General features: G+C 38.1%; 1 protein-coding gene across 2 annotated transcripts in view; it reads right to left on the bottom strand.

Moving 5' to 3' along the window:
• The window catches only part of LOC149806798 (uncharacterized), a 76370-nt gene that overhangs the window by 32775 nt on the left and 27455 nt on the right, over positions 1–16140 (bottom strand). For both annotated transcript variants that reach the window (XM_089979295.1, XM_089979369.1), the window contains exon 6: positions 3940–3991. In XM_089979295.1, the coding sequence (XP_089835421.1) occupies positions 3940–3991 (52 nt within the window). The remainder of the gene's footprint in view (positions 1–3939; positions 3992–16140) is intronic.

Raw genomic sequence — 16140 nt, 5'->3', positions numbered from 1 at the left:
ATAGTACAGCAATAAGATTTGAATAATCTAATTTTGCTATTCAATGAACCATTCTTAAATTTACGTAGAAGCATGTTTGTTTGAGTGCAAAAAATCAGTAATGTCTCATCATATCTTCATTATCGAACACACTAGATTTCAAAATATGACCCAAATACGTATAACTGTTGACATAAGTAAGAGCACTGCTCTTTTCTTCCTCCTTCTTATATAATCTAAGAGCATACTTAAATTGGGCTCTTGTTTGGCGCATTTGGTTTACCATTATCACGCCACATAAGGTAAGCATTTCGTGCAAAGTCCTGTAGTTCTTTGACAGTCTTTTAAGTCTGGTATAACCTGGTGACCACGTTTTGATTTCCAAGTCAAGCTAATACCGGATTTCGACAAAGCTTTTACTATATCAGTGTATAATAGTTTGATCTGCTAGAAGCTGGAAAACATGTCAGACAAATCAAGTTAACTGCAGAAGATTGGTCTATGCTATCCATCATGTCATCAAAACATTGAAGAGGAAATACTTCGAGTTTTGTAAGCTTCTTGTGCTTCCTGTAGTCTACATTGAATCTATTTTCCCCAGATTTTCTTCTTCACAAGAACCAGAGGACTTTGCCATGGTGATGTAGACAGTTCAATGATATCATACTTTAACACTTCTAGAATTTGTCTGTCAATTTCTGCTTTCTGTATGGGGTTGGTTCTGTAAAATCTTTGCCTCTACAGGTTTCTCATTGCAATTGTCAATTTTATGTTGGTAGATATGCATAAATCCTAATTCTGATAAGTCCACCACAAATACACCTCTATTTCTCCCAAAAAATATCTTGCAAATACAATTTTTCATCAGAGATCAAATCAGAGTCTGACAATCCAAAGCCAAGGTCTTGCATAATTTTCACAAATTTACCCATTTAGAACTGTCAGCTGTTTGCCCAGTTTCCACTACAAGACTCTCCATTTAATTAGATTAGGTTTATGATCAGGCAGTGTAATGTCATCCATTTGAAGAACTTCCACAGTTGCTAATGTTTTATCAGGTCTTAAGGTAATGTCCTTCTTGTGGGATTTAGTAAATGAAATCATCCTCTGCCTCCTTGAATCTTATCTACTGCTCTTGCCCCAAGTAATTGGGTTGTGAAGGGTAAGTGTAATACAGGTTGCAACAATATATTGTCCCTAGGGCAGTTCTTAATTTTCACTGGAATCTCCAACTGTGCAGGCACTACAATCCTGGCTACCATTTTAGCCAGGCTTATTTTCTTTTAAGTTCACTTTTTAAGGCAGATACTGTTAATCCATCATACAGGGATATTGTTTTGGAGTTAAGGTCTATTGTAGCTTTCTTGCTTTCCAGGATGTACATACCCATAAGGTCACAATATATATGTTTAAAAACATGGAAACTGTGTGCACCTTTAAGTCGATTAATTTTTAGGTCCAGAGTTACACATCCAAGAGGCTTCTGTTGATCGCCATTAACACCAATGATGAAGGGAACTTTGGGTGGTTCCAATTCAAAATTACTGTCCAAACGCTGCAGTTGTCTGCATGAAATGTATGAAAGTGCTGCATCTATATCAATTAGTGATGTTGTTTTCATGTTATCGATAATCAATGTTACGTGATTTCTGTTAATGTCAGATGATTGTATATTGTATGCTATTGAGATTTCATTGTGGCATTTTCTTAATGTGATGGAATTTTAGTTTCTCTAGTTGACTGAATCTGTGGGGCTGATCTGCACACTACTTCAAAATGGTTAAATTTTCCACACTGTTTGTCATTTGCTGGACATCTCTATTTTACATCTTCCACACCATCCACAAACCTCGGGATTGCTGCCCTGTCCGGTTATTCAAGTATCCAATTTCTTTAAGTGAATGCTTGAAATCTGGTTTGGATGACCCTGCAAGTGACATGGTTTCAAATTTTTCTTTCAGTCTCTGAACAGCTGCCACAAGTGTTTGTTGCTCTTTAACACTGCAATCGTGATGATGATTCATCCACCATTCTGGATTATGTTGCAAGACGAATTGTGGCTTCAGTCCATTGATGATGATATGCTTAATCTGTGGGAGCTCTAGCTGTTAGCTGTAGTAGTGCCTATTTTGATGTCCCTGTGCTAAGTGGAATTAGTCACAAGTGAGTTTTTCTTTTTCCATATTTAACTGAACCCTAATGTTTCTATGTTCTACATGCTGACTCCCTGCCCCATGTCTGACCCTAGCTAATAAACAATCCTAGCAAACTTCAGAAAAAGAATTACCTGAAGATCTTTTCTATAACTAAACTTGTGGGCTGGTTGTGTTATCTACAGATCCTGTATCTAACCCTAGTCTGTATACCAAAATGCCCAAAATCTATGGCTTTATAACCAAATTATAGCCATATACATGTATCCTCTCTCCACAAACATACTCTTTTGCAACTGATAATGTATATACGAATTTCCAACAATATTATGTCCAGTAGGAAATTACTTGTCAAATGTATCCTGATGAGCTAATTCATTTCAAATTAAACTGTAACTACCCAACTCTATTTTAAGAACCTTATATATATTAAAAAAGATTCAAATTTATGAATGATTGGTCACTAATTTAAATGTTTGAGTACTAATTATTGATTTATATTAAGTCTACAAACACACAAACCTACCACTGTAATACCTTTTTGGTTTCCATTGCCTCAGCCTGCACTGTAATATATATATATATATATATATATGTATGTTTGTGTGTGTATGTGTGATTGTACCAAGTTTCATCCCTTAATCTAAAAGGCTCTTAACCTATTGGGTAGAAGAGAAGATACAACTGTAAAGAAAATTTAAAATACTGAGCTATAACGTTAACTCAAAAGACAAAACACACTATGGCACATGACATAACTTCTAACAGTGATGAAAAAGTATTTAAAGTAAGCTTAATCTCAAATGCATCTATAGTTACATTGTCAAAAGGAAAATTAAAATACTGAACCATGACCTTGAACATAATGATCTTACTATGGCAAATGACTGGTGATGTGAGACAATACAAAGTTTCATCTATTAATCTCAAACAAATTCATAACAATAAAGGTAGAAGCAAAATCTTAGGGTCACTTTATTGTCACATTTTATTTTAATCCTTCACAATGACAAAGACATTACAAGTATATCAGAACACAGTATACATAATTTAAAACAATGCATGTATCTTAAGCTATTTATCTGCTCCATTTTTTCATGTTTTATTCTTCCTTACCTACAACAGGTACATGTATAAATTCTAATAAACTCTGGAACACTAAATATATTTCGCTTCAAGATATGGCACATAGGAAGTACTACTCACTGATATATGACAAGAGTTTGGCAAGCTGCAAATATCAGACTAAATAGATACCAGGGGTTAGTATAGACTAAGTTAGCCAGTGATATTAATACAATTACAGTCTCAGAATTTTTATTTCAGTTTGTTCTGATTAAACACTATCATTTACATGAAGCAGTAGCCAAATTTGCATTTGATTTGCACATAAATGTAAGAAATATTTTGCGTCATAAGAATAGTGACAGGCTAAAGGAACTAACAAAAAAACATTAAAAATTTACTGTAATTAAGAGATGTTTATTTATATGCTATATATTTCAGGATAGATTTAAATTACATGGAAAATTTAACTACACAATATAAACCTGTATCTGATCCTAATTTAGTATTGCATTTATAATAACATCAATGAATAAAACATTACTAAGAGAAAAGCAAGATTTCAGTAGTATAATTTGTTTATATTAAGTTTGTGTTTTTAATATCTCATATCAACAATTAAATTTACTTGTCTTGGTAAAAAGATCTGAGAAAAAAATGTTTGCACATAGCCTATGAAAGAACAATTGGAAGATATTAAATGTAGTGAAGTTAGCAAGCAGTTGATGGAAGTATTACTCACATTCCTTGTGATTCAGTTCCATTCTGCTGTCCTGGCTTATTTCCTACAGGACCTAATATATATATATATAGTTGTTTTAGCCTAACATGACAATAAATCCTGGTATTGCACTAATAATTAATTCAAGATGTAGATAATGTAAAACTCAAACTGTAACATTACAATATAATGTTATTATAATGTTATCAAACAACGGTCACCAGTTCATTTTCTAAATTACAAGCTCACTGATTTTCCCTGTTCAAAATGTAAAAATGGATTAAACTATAGGTAATTTAAGATGAAACCTTTCAAAAAAAGCACTTAATTGCCAAAGTACAAATTTCATTCTAAGCATAGTATGACTATTACAGGCTACATACATGTAACACTTGTCTTTCTGCTGAAATCTGGACCCATTAATTCCTATTTAAGCTGCCTCTATTGTATCTATTAATAAAATAGTGACATCCAATGACAATGGAAAATGCATGGAAGAATTATTTATTGGACATTTTCAAAATTATTTTTCTACATTGGTTTAACATATATAGCCCGTTTAATCCTGTCCCAACTTTGACAAAATATCTTAATTTGATTACTTACTCATCAACTTGACTCAAAGATGTCTACCTCTATAAACAACCATTACAAAACTATATTATTGACAGTATTCTTGTTGTAATGTCCAATGATGACTGATCCAAAACAGAGCTGAGTATGTACTCTGGGTTGAGATAAAAGTTTTGCGAAAGTCAGGCTTGGTAAGGTATGTTTTTCACAGTTTGCACTGATCTTTAAATTCAGATATGTGCTTGATGATTATCATGAATTGGTATTATTACTGTAGTAATTAAAAAATGTGATAAATATCTGAGTAAGTTTTATAAATAACTAGTCTTCACTAACAAAAAAGTAAAGTTAGTTTACATACTTTTATGAAAGATTTTTTTTCTCCTGTATGAGAAAAGTTCATGTATATGTAATTTTGGGAGTTGCATCCGATCACCACTACAGAGTGGAAATGGCCTTGATAAAATGGGTATGGTTTACTGTTTATGACCTCTGCAAGCATGCTCTAAAGAAGTACAGAAAGGGAGAGGCACCAATTTATTTACATCATTATCTCTTTGGGAAAGAATCTGCTTACTTTTTTATATTGAGAAAACAAAATCATTCACTTAATTAAATATCTGCTAGTTCTAATTAAGAGAATGTATAATACATAATGCCAAATCAAATGACATTGCCTCACAAACATTATTAATACTAATTTTGTGCAATTACTTTATTTCTTCAAATTGACTATGTTATCAAATCTACAAATGTGTACATGCCCTTAATTCTACTCCAGTTCACGCAATATACATTTTAAATGATGACATGGAAGTCAGTGATATTGTTCTCCCTGCAGTAAAAAGAATGAAAATTGTCAAACAAATTAAAAACAATATCCATTCATAAATTGCATTCACACCTGGCTTAAGTAAAACAAAACTACACAAGTTCAGATGGTTATCCAATGCATGAGTTCTCATTAACATAATGCAGGATTTCTTCTGACATTCAATTATAGCATTATAGAGGAGTGATTATGTTGTTGTTTTTGTTGTAGGGTTTAACGTCATTTTTCAGCACATGATAGGCTATACATAGCGGCCAATATTAATAGTGGAGGAAAAAACTGGGATAAACCCCGGAAAGAACCAACGACCCATGAGAAGCTACTGGCAAGTTTTCTCACATATCCACATTGGCCGAACCCGAGACTCAAACCCACGCAGACAGGTGAGATGGCAGTGATCCGTAACGGTGAGTGCTTTGGACCACTCAGGACCCCGGGGAGTAATTAAAATTTGAGGAAGCATAGCTGTTGTTGCACCTGTTTTGGGTTTAACATCATTTTACAGTACAATAGGTTATACCTGCTGGCAGCCAGTATAACTGGAGAAGCATGGTAATATCATCTAAGTAAAGATTATTTGTTATTGGAGAGAGAGAGATAGAGAGAGAAGAGAAATAGTACAGCAGTTTAAATGGACAATGGTCTTGCTCAAGATCTAATTTGACCTTTGTTATTAACAATAAGACCTACAGCACTCAGTCATTTGGCTCCATTTCTGTAAATTGATTCCTTCCTTTTAAAATTTGAATGGGGAACACACTACTGACAAAAACTATAGGTATTCCATCTATACAAAATCTCAAAATTTGCATTATCTGGGATAAGCATGTACTCACTTTTGTATGTAAATACTGAACATAATTACATACCTGTACGCTGACACTGCAAATGTTTCCAATGATTTTTTCACCAACATTACCACAAAAATTAAAAGAACCAGTGATTGAAAACAGCTTTAATGAACTTAAAAATTTATGCAGCAGCAAAATATCTAAGGAGGTCTGTTCTCTATCCCATCAGTATCAAAAAACTTTGTTAAAAATGTCTCAGTGAACTTAATACCAAGAAACCTACAGGACTTGATTAGACTGGCCCATGACTCATTAAATCTTCTGCCTCTGCTATTTTACATAGCATAACATTCATAATCAATTCAAGTATTGCAACCTCATCTGTCCCCAAAATATGGAAAACTGCAAAAGTAACTCTTATTCACAAATCTGGTTCTACGGATGATGCTGATAACTACCAGCCAATCTCAATACTACCAAACTTGTCAAAACTGATTGAAAAACATGTCCATGACTCATTCTTGTCATATTTAACCAAACATGTGCTGTTACACCCTAATCAATCAGGCTTTAGACTGAAAAATTCATGTGAGACTGCCTTGATCTCCTTAACTGATAAATGGCTTCAAGCACATAACCAAGGTAGAATAATAGGATCTGTATTTGTAGATTTCAGGAAAGCTTTTGACATCGAGGATCATGAAATCCATTTGAAGAAACTCAAAATCTACCAATGTGATGAAAGCAGTTAGATGGTTTACTTCATACTTAAGTGAGAGAACACAACATGTTTACATAAATAATATTCTGTCTGAACCTGGAACAACTAGATATGAAGTACCACAAGGCTCAATTCTAGGTCCATTACTATTCCATTTGGCCCTGGAGCTTTTGTCAATTTCGCCTGCAATGCAAGTAGGAAAGACATTTTGGGGGCAATTTCTGAATATATCATAATACACCGATTTTCAACATATTTTTCATGAGACTAATGCGTAGCTGTATTAGAAACATCATTTGCCATTGGTTATTTTGCACACGCATGAGCAGAAGGGTAAAAGTTGGAGTTCGTTTTTTTTTTTTTGCTTAATGGACCCATCATTTTTGTATGGAAACCACTCTTTATTCCAAATGCCCACCTTATCCAAGTTTTTGCAAAGGTTCACCTGTCTATGTGCAGTTCAGACTGGTCTGCCTTACATCTGAGGCCAAAATTTCTAAAATCCAGACTCCGCTGAGCGAATTTTGGGTGGAAAAAAAAATGGGTCCAAAAAATTAGGTTTTTCCCTCTGTATTTTTTAGTACAACTAGAACGTCCAGATTATTTGGTATCATTGTAGAGCTGTATCTGTCTGCTTTTTGTAATACCAGCCTCTTTGGTGTATCTTAAATGAACTTGATGCTGCAGAGCTCGGAAGTAGCGTACAGCCTCATCACGCCTACAGGCAAGATCGGGGTAAATGAGTTAATGACCTACCACTTACTACTTGGTGTTTTGGCAGATAAAACCTATAATGGACTGAACATATCAACAAAAAAAGTCAATTCAAGTTTATGGTTTCTTAGTAGGATAGGGACTTTTTCTCCCTGAAAGGCACAGAAAACTATTTCATAACAGTTACATACAACCCTATTTAGACTACTGTAATACAGTATGAGGTGATTCAAATGATAAAAACATAGCAAAGCTGGCACATCTTCAAAAAAGAGCATTAGGGCTAATATCAATCCAGAAAGAAAGCAAGACAAATTTAGCTGCTAAGTTAAAAATATTATCTATTAAAGACCAAATCTGTTTGAGAAAACCAAAGTAATATAAAGGATATCCAATAATAGTACTCCTGGATATTTACAATCACTATTCAGTACAGGCTACCTGGCAATACTCCCCACCTGCTATCCATGTCTGCAAACAGTAAAAATTTCCCAGACCAAATAAGAAAAGAAAAAAGTTTCCAATACTCTGGAACTTTGCTCTGGAATAGTATTTCAGTTGAGATTAGAAATGCCCACTCTATTTCCTTCTTCCAAACCCAATATATCCAGTGGCTTCAGAGATGCAGCTAAAATAAATTCCTTTGTATGAGGTCCTCAAGGTAGATTAGTTCTTAGCTAACTGTATTACCCTCTTTCAATAAAGTCATTATTATAATTATTATTATAAAATATAAGTTTAATATTTCTTGCATTATTAGTCTTCAGATTTATCAGTATTGTATATGCCACTAGGAGGACAATGTCATTTTCCATATGCAAAATTCTGACCGGCACCTCAGGGACATATGGGAGATCCTATGATAAGGTTTAACATGGCAATGACACTTGGGAGACCAAACTATTTATAGGGTCAAAAGTGTTTTTGGGGTCAAATGATAACAGTGTTACAAGTGACAGACCTCAATACACAATACACTAGGTAGGTATGGAAAATTCTTTTGGTGTAATGAGTGCTCATGGAGGGGTAGTACCTCTGGTGGGGGGTAGCAGTTGTACCCCCCTGGGAGTAGCTTGTCCACCTTTGGTCTCCACTTGGCACTCAGCTCTCACATGTGGCTCCAAGAAGCCATAGCATGCGTAGTGGCCACACCACAGGCTACAGCTTCGACTGGCCGGCCAAACCAGGTTGAGGGTAACCGACGGGTCTCAAACCACCGGTGAGTCAGGGATTATCACTCATTGCATGTGAAGACTGGACCCAGCGGACTGAGCGGAGGAACCACCAGCTGGTCAATGGGCAGGAAGGCGGACCCAGCAAAGCAATGTGGAGCGCTAAGAGCATGGCAAGACACGAAGGATGCATTGGTCATCCACTGCATCCAGTCTCCATTCCAGCTGTCTTGGCTACATCTTGCAACTGGACAAAGTGGAGCCTGGATGATAGAGTGCGGCTGACGCAGCGCAACTCTTTCTCACTTTAATCCAACTCACATGCAAGTCATTAATGTCATCACCCATGCCCTGCCCATGTCATGTGGCGATGGGCAAGCTGCAATGCGGCAGGTGCAGATGCAATGGCAGCCATAGTGGCAGACCTGCATGCAGGAGGCTCAGGCCACATGGTCGTCTTCCAATGATCTGAAGCAGAAATGGATGTCGGCAGCCATCTGCGCAACTAAGCAGACCTCCTCAGGATAGCGTTGCTTACCTCTGTAGCCTGAGGAAGAGGTTAGAAAAGGTGCCCTAAAAAAAAGCCTGCTTCATCTACCCCGACCAGCTTACCGTGGCTGGAGGGAATCCCATTTTTGTGGTTGAAACACAAAAGAAAACCCGAAAGGTTCCACTCACTCTAAGCACGTGGAACGTACACGCTCTATTGGATCATGCAGAGGTTGAAAGACCAGAGAGAAGAACTGCCCTGATTGCAAGAGAACTTGCTCGCTACAAGATAGAGATAGCAGCCCTGAGTGAAACTCACTTGGCCTACAAGGGCCAACTGACTGAAGTTGGGGCTGGTTACACCTTTTTCTGGAGTAGACGTGGTACCCATCCATGAATGTTGTGTATCTGGAGTTGGATTCGCTGTCAAGTTTGGTGAATAAGCTCTCAATTTTCCAAAGGGAATTAATGACCGGCTTATAATGCTGAAGCTACCCTTACATGGATAAAAGCAAGCCACATTCAATAGTGCTTATGCACCAACTATGACCTACTCAGAGGAAGCCAAAGACAGGTTCTGCCAGGATCTGGAAACTCTGACTGCTTCAGGACCAAACTCAGACAAGCTGATCATTCTTGGTGATTTTAATGAGGGAGTTGGTGTGGACCACATCTCGTGGAAGGGAGTTATTGGTAGACATGGAATTGGCAACTCCAACAGCAATGGACATCTGCTCTTGAGGATGTGCACAACATTTGATCTCCTGATCACAAACACTATCTTCCGTCTGCCTAACTGCAATAAAACAGCTTGGTTGCACCCACGGTCTAAGCATTGGCATCAGATCGACTACATTTTAGTCCATAGGAATGACAGGCAGGATGTCCATGTGTGGTGCTGACTGCTGGACAGACCACATGCTAATGAATCTTAGAATTCAACCTTCCAGACATCCACAGGAAATTAATGTCCCAAAACGACTCAACGTCTCCAGGCTGAAAGTCTGCAACACTAAGCAAGCTCTGTCTGAAGCTCTGACAAGCGAGCTAGAAACCACAGACTCTGATACCAATGACACAGAAAAATGCTGGCTGCCTTCAAACATCTGGTGTAATCTACTGCATATGAAACCCTTGGCATCACTGCGCAGAAGCACCAAGACTGGTTTGACGAGAACTGTGAAGAAACACAATCCCTGCTAGAGAAGAAGAATCATCTCCATTGTGCATACACCATTGACCCCAAGTCCGCTGCAAAGAAAGATGCCTTCAGCAGAGTTTGCCAAGCTGTGCAGAAGAAACTGCACGAGATGCAGGACACATGGCTGAGCTGAAAGGCTGATGATATCCAGTCCTTTGCTGACAGACACGACATGAAGAATTTGTATAGTGCTGTTCATGATGTTTATGGCCCAGTAACATCTGGCAAAGCTCCATTCTTGAGCTCCGATGGCAGCACTCTCATAACCGAGAAGGAGAAGATACTGGTTTGCTGGGTGGAACACTTTGATGGTATCCTTAACAGACCCTCTTCCATCAATGATGAAGGGATCAACCATCTACCCCAGGTGGAGATCAACCTAACCCTAACCCTCCAACAGTGTCTAGTGGGAAAAGTCCAGGAGCAGACTCCATCCCAGCTGAGATCTACAAGTCTGGTGGACCTAAGCTAGTGGGAAGACTAACAAAGACATTCTATGGGATGTGGAAGATGAAACACATACCCCAGGAATTCAAAGACGCATCCATCATCCACATTTACAAATGCAAAGGCAATCATCAATCCTGCAACAACCATAGAGGAATCTCTCTACTCTGCATCACTGGTAAGGTCCTTGCCAGGCTACTGCTGAACAGACTCACAGAACACCTTGATCATGGCCTACTGCCAGAAAGTCAGTGTGACTTCAGAAGGAGAGAGGCACCATCAACATGATCTTTGCTGCCAGGCAGATGCAAGAAAAGTGTCTCAACAAAATGTCCAGCTATACACCACCTCTGTGGACCTGACTAAGGCATTCGACACTGTCAGCCGGGAAGGCCTTTGGAAGATCATGGCCAAATTTTGGATGTCCAGAAGTCTTCATTGAAATGGTGAGGCAGTTTCATGACAGCATGCTTGTCAGAGTCCAGGACCAGGGTAACTATTCCAAACCCTTTGTAGTTATGAATGGTGAGAAATAAGGATGCATCTTAGGCCCCACTCTCTTTAGAATCATGTTCTCCACAATGTTGATGGATGCTTTCAAGGAAAGCAATGTTGCAGTATGTCTCCAATACCGTCTGGATGGGAAGTTGTTCAACCTGAGGATGCTTCAAGCCAAAACCAAAGTCCAAGTTGAGAACATTCGCGACCTGCTGTTTGCAAATGACTGTGCCCTCAACTCTAGCAGGCATGCAACAGAGCATGGACCTTTTTTCCAGTGTGCACCAACTTCAGACTCACCATCTCTACCAGCAAGACTGAGGTTCTGCATCAGCCAGCTCCTGGAGAACATTACCTGGAACCATCCATCACTGTCAATGGCCAAAAGCTCAAAAATGTAGACAGGTTCACATACCTCGGCAGCACCCTCTCACAAGCAGTCCACATAGACAATGAGGTCAACACCAGGACTGCCAAAGCCAGCACAACATTTGGCAGACTTCGCTCAAATGTCTGGGATAGGAGAGGCATCAAGCTTACCACCAAACTCAAAGTCTATGCAGCGGTTGTTCTCCCTACCCTCCTCTATGCTTGCAAGACATGGACTGTGTATAGCCATCACGTTAAAAAATGAACCACTTCCATATGAGCTCCCTGAGAAAACTACTGAAAATCAGATGGCAAGACAAGGTACCAAACACAGAGGTGCTCACTAAGGCTGGCATGACAAGTATCCGATGAGCTGGCCATGTTGTCCACGTGCCAGTAGAATGCCTACCTAAGAAGGTCTTCTATGAAGAGCTAAACCAAGGCAAGAGATTGCACTAAGGTCAAAAAAAGAGGTACAAGGACACCCTCAAGGCTTCGCTGAAGAACCTAGGCTTTGATCCTGACAGCTGGGAGAGTGTCGCTGCTAACCGATCTGCTTGGTGCAGTCAAGTCAGTGCTGGTGCAGCAGCCTTTGAGCAGAAAAGACTGGTGGACACAGCTAAAGGCGTGATCTGCGCAAATCCCGGTCAGCAACTGGTACATCCATATCCATAGTGCAACAGACTCTTCCAGGCCCGGATCGGACTGATCAGCCATCTCCGTACGAACCCCCAGTGAATCGATGACATCAAATGGTCCTCATCGACACCGATGGATGAACATCATCATGTAAAAGTCTATGTTAAATGTTCATAGGGATAAAATCATTTCTGAGGTCAACATAAATGAATAGAGACATATAGAATCTATGTTGGGGTTCGGACCGAGACAAGGAAATCCCAGTCAAGAGGTTACATTATTTGTCTCCCCACCAGGGCAAGCCTCGTGGGGAGACATATAATGGAACCCCGCAACTGGGATTTCATTGTCTTGGTCCAAACCCAATGCATATTATTTTTCTCACCCAATATTTTCCTTTTAAAGTAAAAAGAACTTTTCACTAGTGTTCATGTCCCAATGTTTACATGCAATGCATGAATACAAATATGTTAATCACGGCTGTGGTTTGACCGTTGCGTCCGAAGTACACAGTTTATATGTGCGAGCAAAGAAAAATAACAACATAAAACGTCGCATAGTAATGAGGTATTACCACATTTAATATATGGATGTTATATGAAATTGACAATAAATAATTAATATTTATTACAAGAAACTGTTTCATTTTCATCAGTTCCAATTTCAAAAAGGTATATTGTAAATAATGAAACAATACTGGTATTCCGCTCTACTGTAGTTATACTTAGTACAAGCTGTAACGAAGAGCAACATGTTGCATTAGATTATTCATGGGCAATTAGTGATCTGTGTCACTATCGTGTATAGCTCTCCTTTTCTTTTTTGGAGTTGAATTTCTTTGTGACATACTTGTGTTGTCCTTAACATTGATTGTAAAATTACACACACACACACCGTATAAAAGACCCTCCTAGCAGATAACCAACCATGTGCTAACCTTTCAAGTTCACAGATTCTATGAAAATTTATTTTTCTGTCTTGGAAATATGGCAAGTGCTACTGTGAAATTTGCTTATGGATTAATGTGTTGACGGATAAATGATTCCTTGTGGCTGGTAAGTGAATTATTTGTCATTAAATATTTTAGGTATATTTTTTATTCAATTGGGGCACAATGGAGATGCTTAACAAAATTAGAATAAAGCATGTTTGACATAACACATTTCTGGCTGTTACAAAGTTTTCCATAGTTTTTAAGAGAGTTGGGAGGCTATGAAGTGTATAGGTCTATAGTCTATGTACATGAATCAGCATTTTCTGTCATAGTTCATTTCACACAGCATTGAGAATTTTATCCTATCTGTAGCACAGTCAATTTTCAGGTCAACGTCATTAAATGTAGCTAACAGTACATAATTTGCTTCACACGAAGTATTTAAAAGTAGTTAGGTAGTTTTAGCTACATTTAATGATGTTGACATGCATCATTGTACTGAGCTAGGCCTGCATTTAGGATAAAATTGACTATGCTGTGTGGAACGTACCAGCATATCAAAAAGCTTGACATTGTATGCGTGTGTGTCTCTGTCTTTCTCAAAATGTTTTTGTATGGTGTGTTCTCAAAGATGGATTGACCTTAAGTTACTATGTTTTTGTTATATATCTGTTGTTGTTTGATTTTAGAACAATGTCAGGCACAGCAGAAGACAACAAGGGTTTCTGTTTTTTAAAAGTAGTTTTGAGTGCATGGACACCTTGACTGAGATGACTGGTCTGAGATGACTAGACTGAGATAAGATAAGTAAGGTTAGCAAAAAGAGCTAGATTTCTCTGTCGCATGGGTGAGAAAATACATATACAACACAAAAACAATTCTTTTGTGATTGGAGTCAAAAACAGACAATACTTGTAGAGAGCAAAGACAAAAAGTATTTTTGACATTAGTCAAAGAGAATATTTTTGACAGGCAAATGAGTGGCCTGAAAAGGGCTGCTGGGGTTTGTTAACCAAAGATGGTTAATATACAGGACACTGCACTGGTCTTCTTCTCTTCCTTAAACTTCGTCTCACAGCGGGACTGTGCATTTAGGCTCTTCAGACAATGTTGCCTCTCCGCATAAATTCTTCTCTTCCAAATAGCTGTATCTGTAATCTTCTTGACAGCTTATGAATTTCACACATATTGGGTAGTCCAGGCTGAACAGTATCCATGGAATTAGGATAGACAACTCAACATTTGTCCACATCTTGGTAAGAAAACAGGTAAAACCATGAGGTGAGTCACTGGTATTTATAGTCTCAGCTTGAATCTAAACAGATCAACATCTTTCACCAATCCAAAATTGCATTAATAAATTCAGAGTGCCGAGTCTCTTCCAATCAGATGATAGCTGCGTGCAGTGTTGTATGCAGTATATAGGTGTCCTAACATCCATCTGCAGTGAACTGATGCAACATTCAAGATGGAGAATGACTGAACTAAGAAAACCATCACACCACCTATGCAATCCAAAAACCCATATCCAAAACACCTTGTGTTAGTTTAAGAGTTTTAAAAACTAAATCAAATCTCACAAACCTACTATCCATCACACCACAAAAATACCATCCAAGAACCAAAACACACTATCCAAAATGCCTTGTGTATTCTCCAAAGAACAACCATCATACCAAACAGGGAAGGAATTTTAAACAAATTACATGCAATACAACAAACATACTATCCACTGCATCACCTCTACCTTCCAACATCCCTTACCAACAATTCCCAAATGCCTTGTGTTAATGTAGAGTTTAAAACAAGGTGAAATCTCACAAACATACTAATTACTGCATCAACTATACCACCCAATACACCAAACACAATCCAAAATGCCAAGTGTAGGGTCTCAAAGCCCACATCAACTATCAGAAGACAGGGAATCGTGTAGACGGTGATGAAATCTCACAAACAAACTATCCAAACATGCCTATACCATACCATTCAATACCCAAACAAACTATCCCAAATGCCTTGTGTTGTGCCTAAAATCCCACACCAGCTATCAGAAGATTAGGATATTGTGTAACAGAAGATGAAATCACACAAATATACTATCCAAACATACCTATACCATCTAATACACCACACACACACAATCCAAAATGTCTTGTGTAATCTCCACACACCAACTACCAGACCAAACAGGCAAGGGTTGAAACAAACTACATGTAATTCATCAAACATACTATCCATGACAGCATGTGGATCATTCAACAATCCATATACACTATTCAAAATCACTTTACCCCATTATGGAAAGGTGTGCATGTATAAGTGCATGTGTTTTTATCCATAGTCTATAAAAATCAGTACAAAGAGCCACTTACTTTTCTTTTCTGTATTCTTTTCTAAAAATCACAATGAAATTTCACAACACATCATACAAGTCCATTTTCGTCTTTCACCCTCGATATGTCTCTCTGAATTTCTTCCTAGTCATCACATTCTTCTTGTGGTCTGGATTTCCTGCCTTTCTTGATGGGCATAGGATGTTCTTCATTTTCAGAAGACTTTTCCTTTTCCTACTCTTGTTTCTTTGTTTTTTTCACTTCTTAGGACACTCTGAAAACCAGTGTCCTTTCTCTTGACAATGATAACAGTTCTCTCAACCTTTGTCTCAATCCTCATGTCTCGCTTTTTGATGCTGTAGGTATTCTGGAGCCCACTGTCCTTCCTCCTGACAGATACAGCAAGTATCTTGACTTTTTCTTGTGATGAGGAGTAGTCGTCCATTGTCTTCTCTGAAGTAAACTTTTGAATGACTCAATTTCTGATCATGCTGTAGTTTGTTGTG

Source organism: Sinohyriopsis cumingii, chromosome 1 (genome assembly GCF_028554795.1).
Source record: "Sinohyriopsis cumingii isolate HCF-2022 chromosome 1, ASM2855479v2, whole genome shotgun sequence".
NCBI lineage: Eukaryota > Metazoa > Mollusca > Bivalvia > Unionida > Unionidae > Sinohyriopsis > Sinohyriopsis cumingii.
Note: the sequence above shows the minus strand (reverse complement) of the source record. Positions and strands in the feature narration are given on the sequence as shown.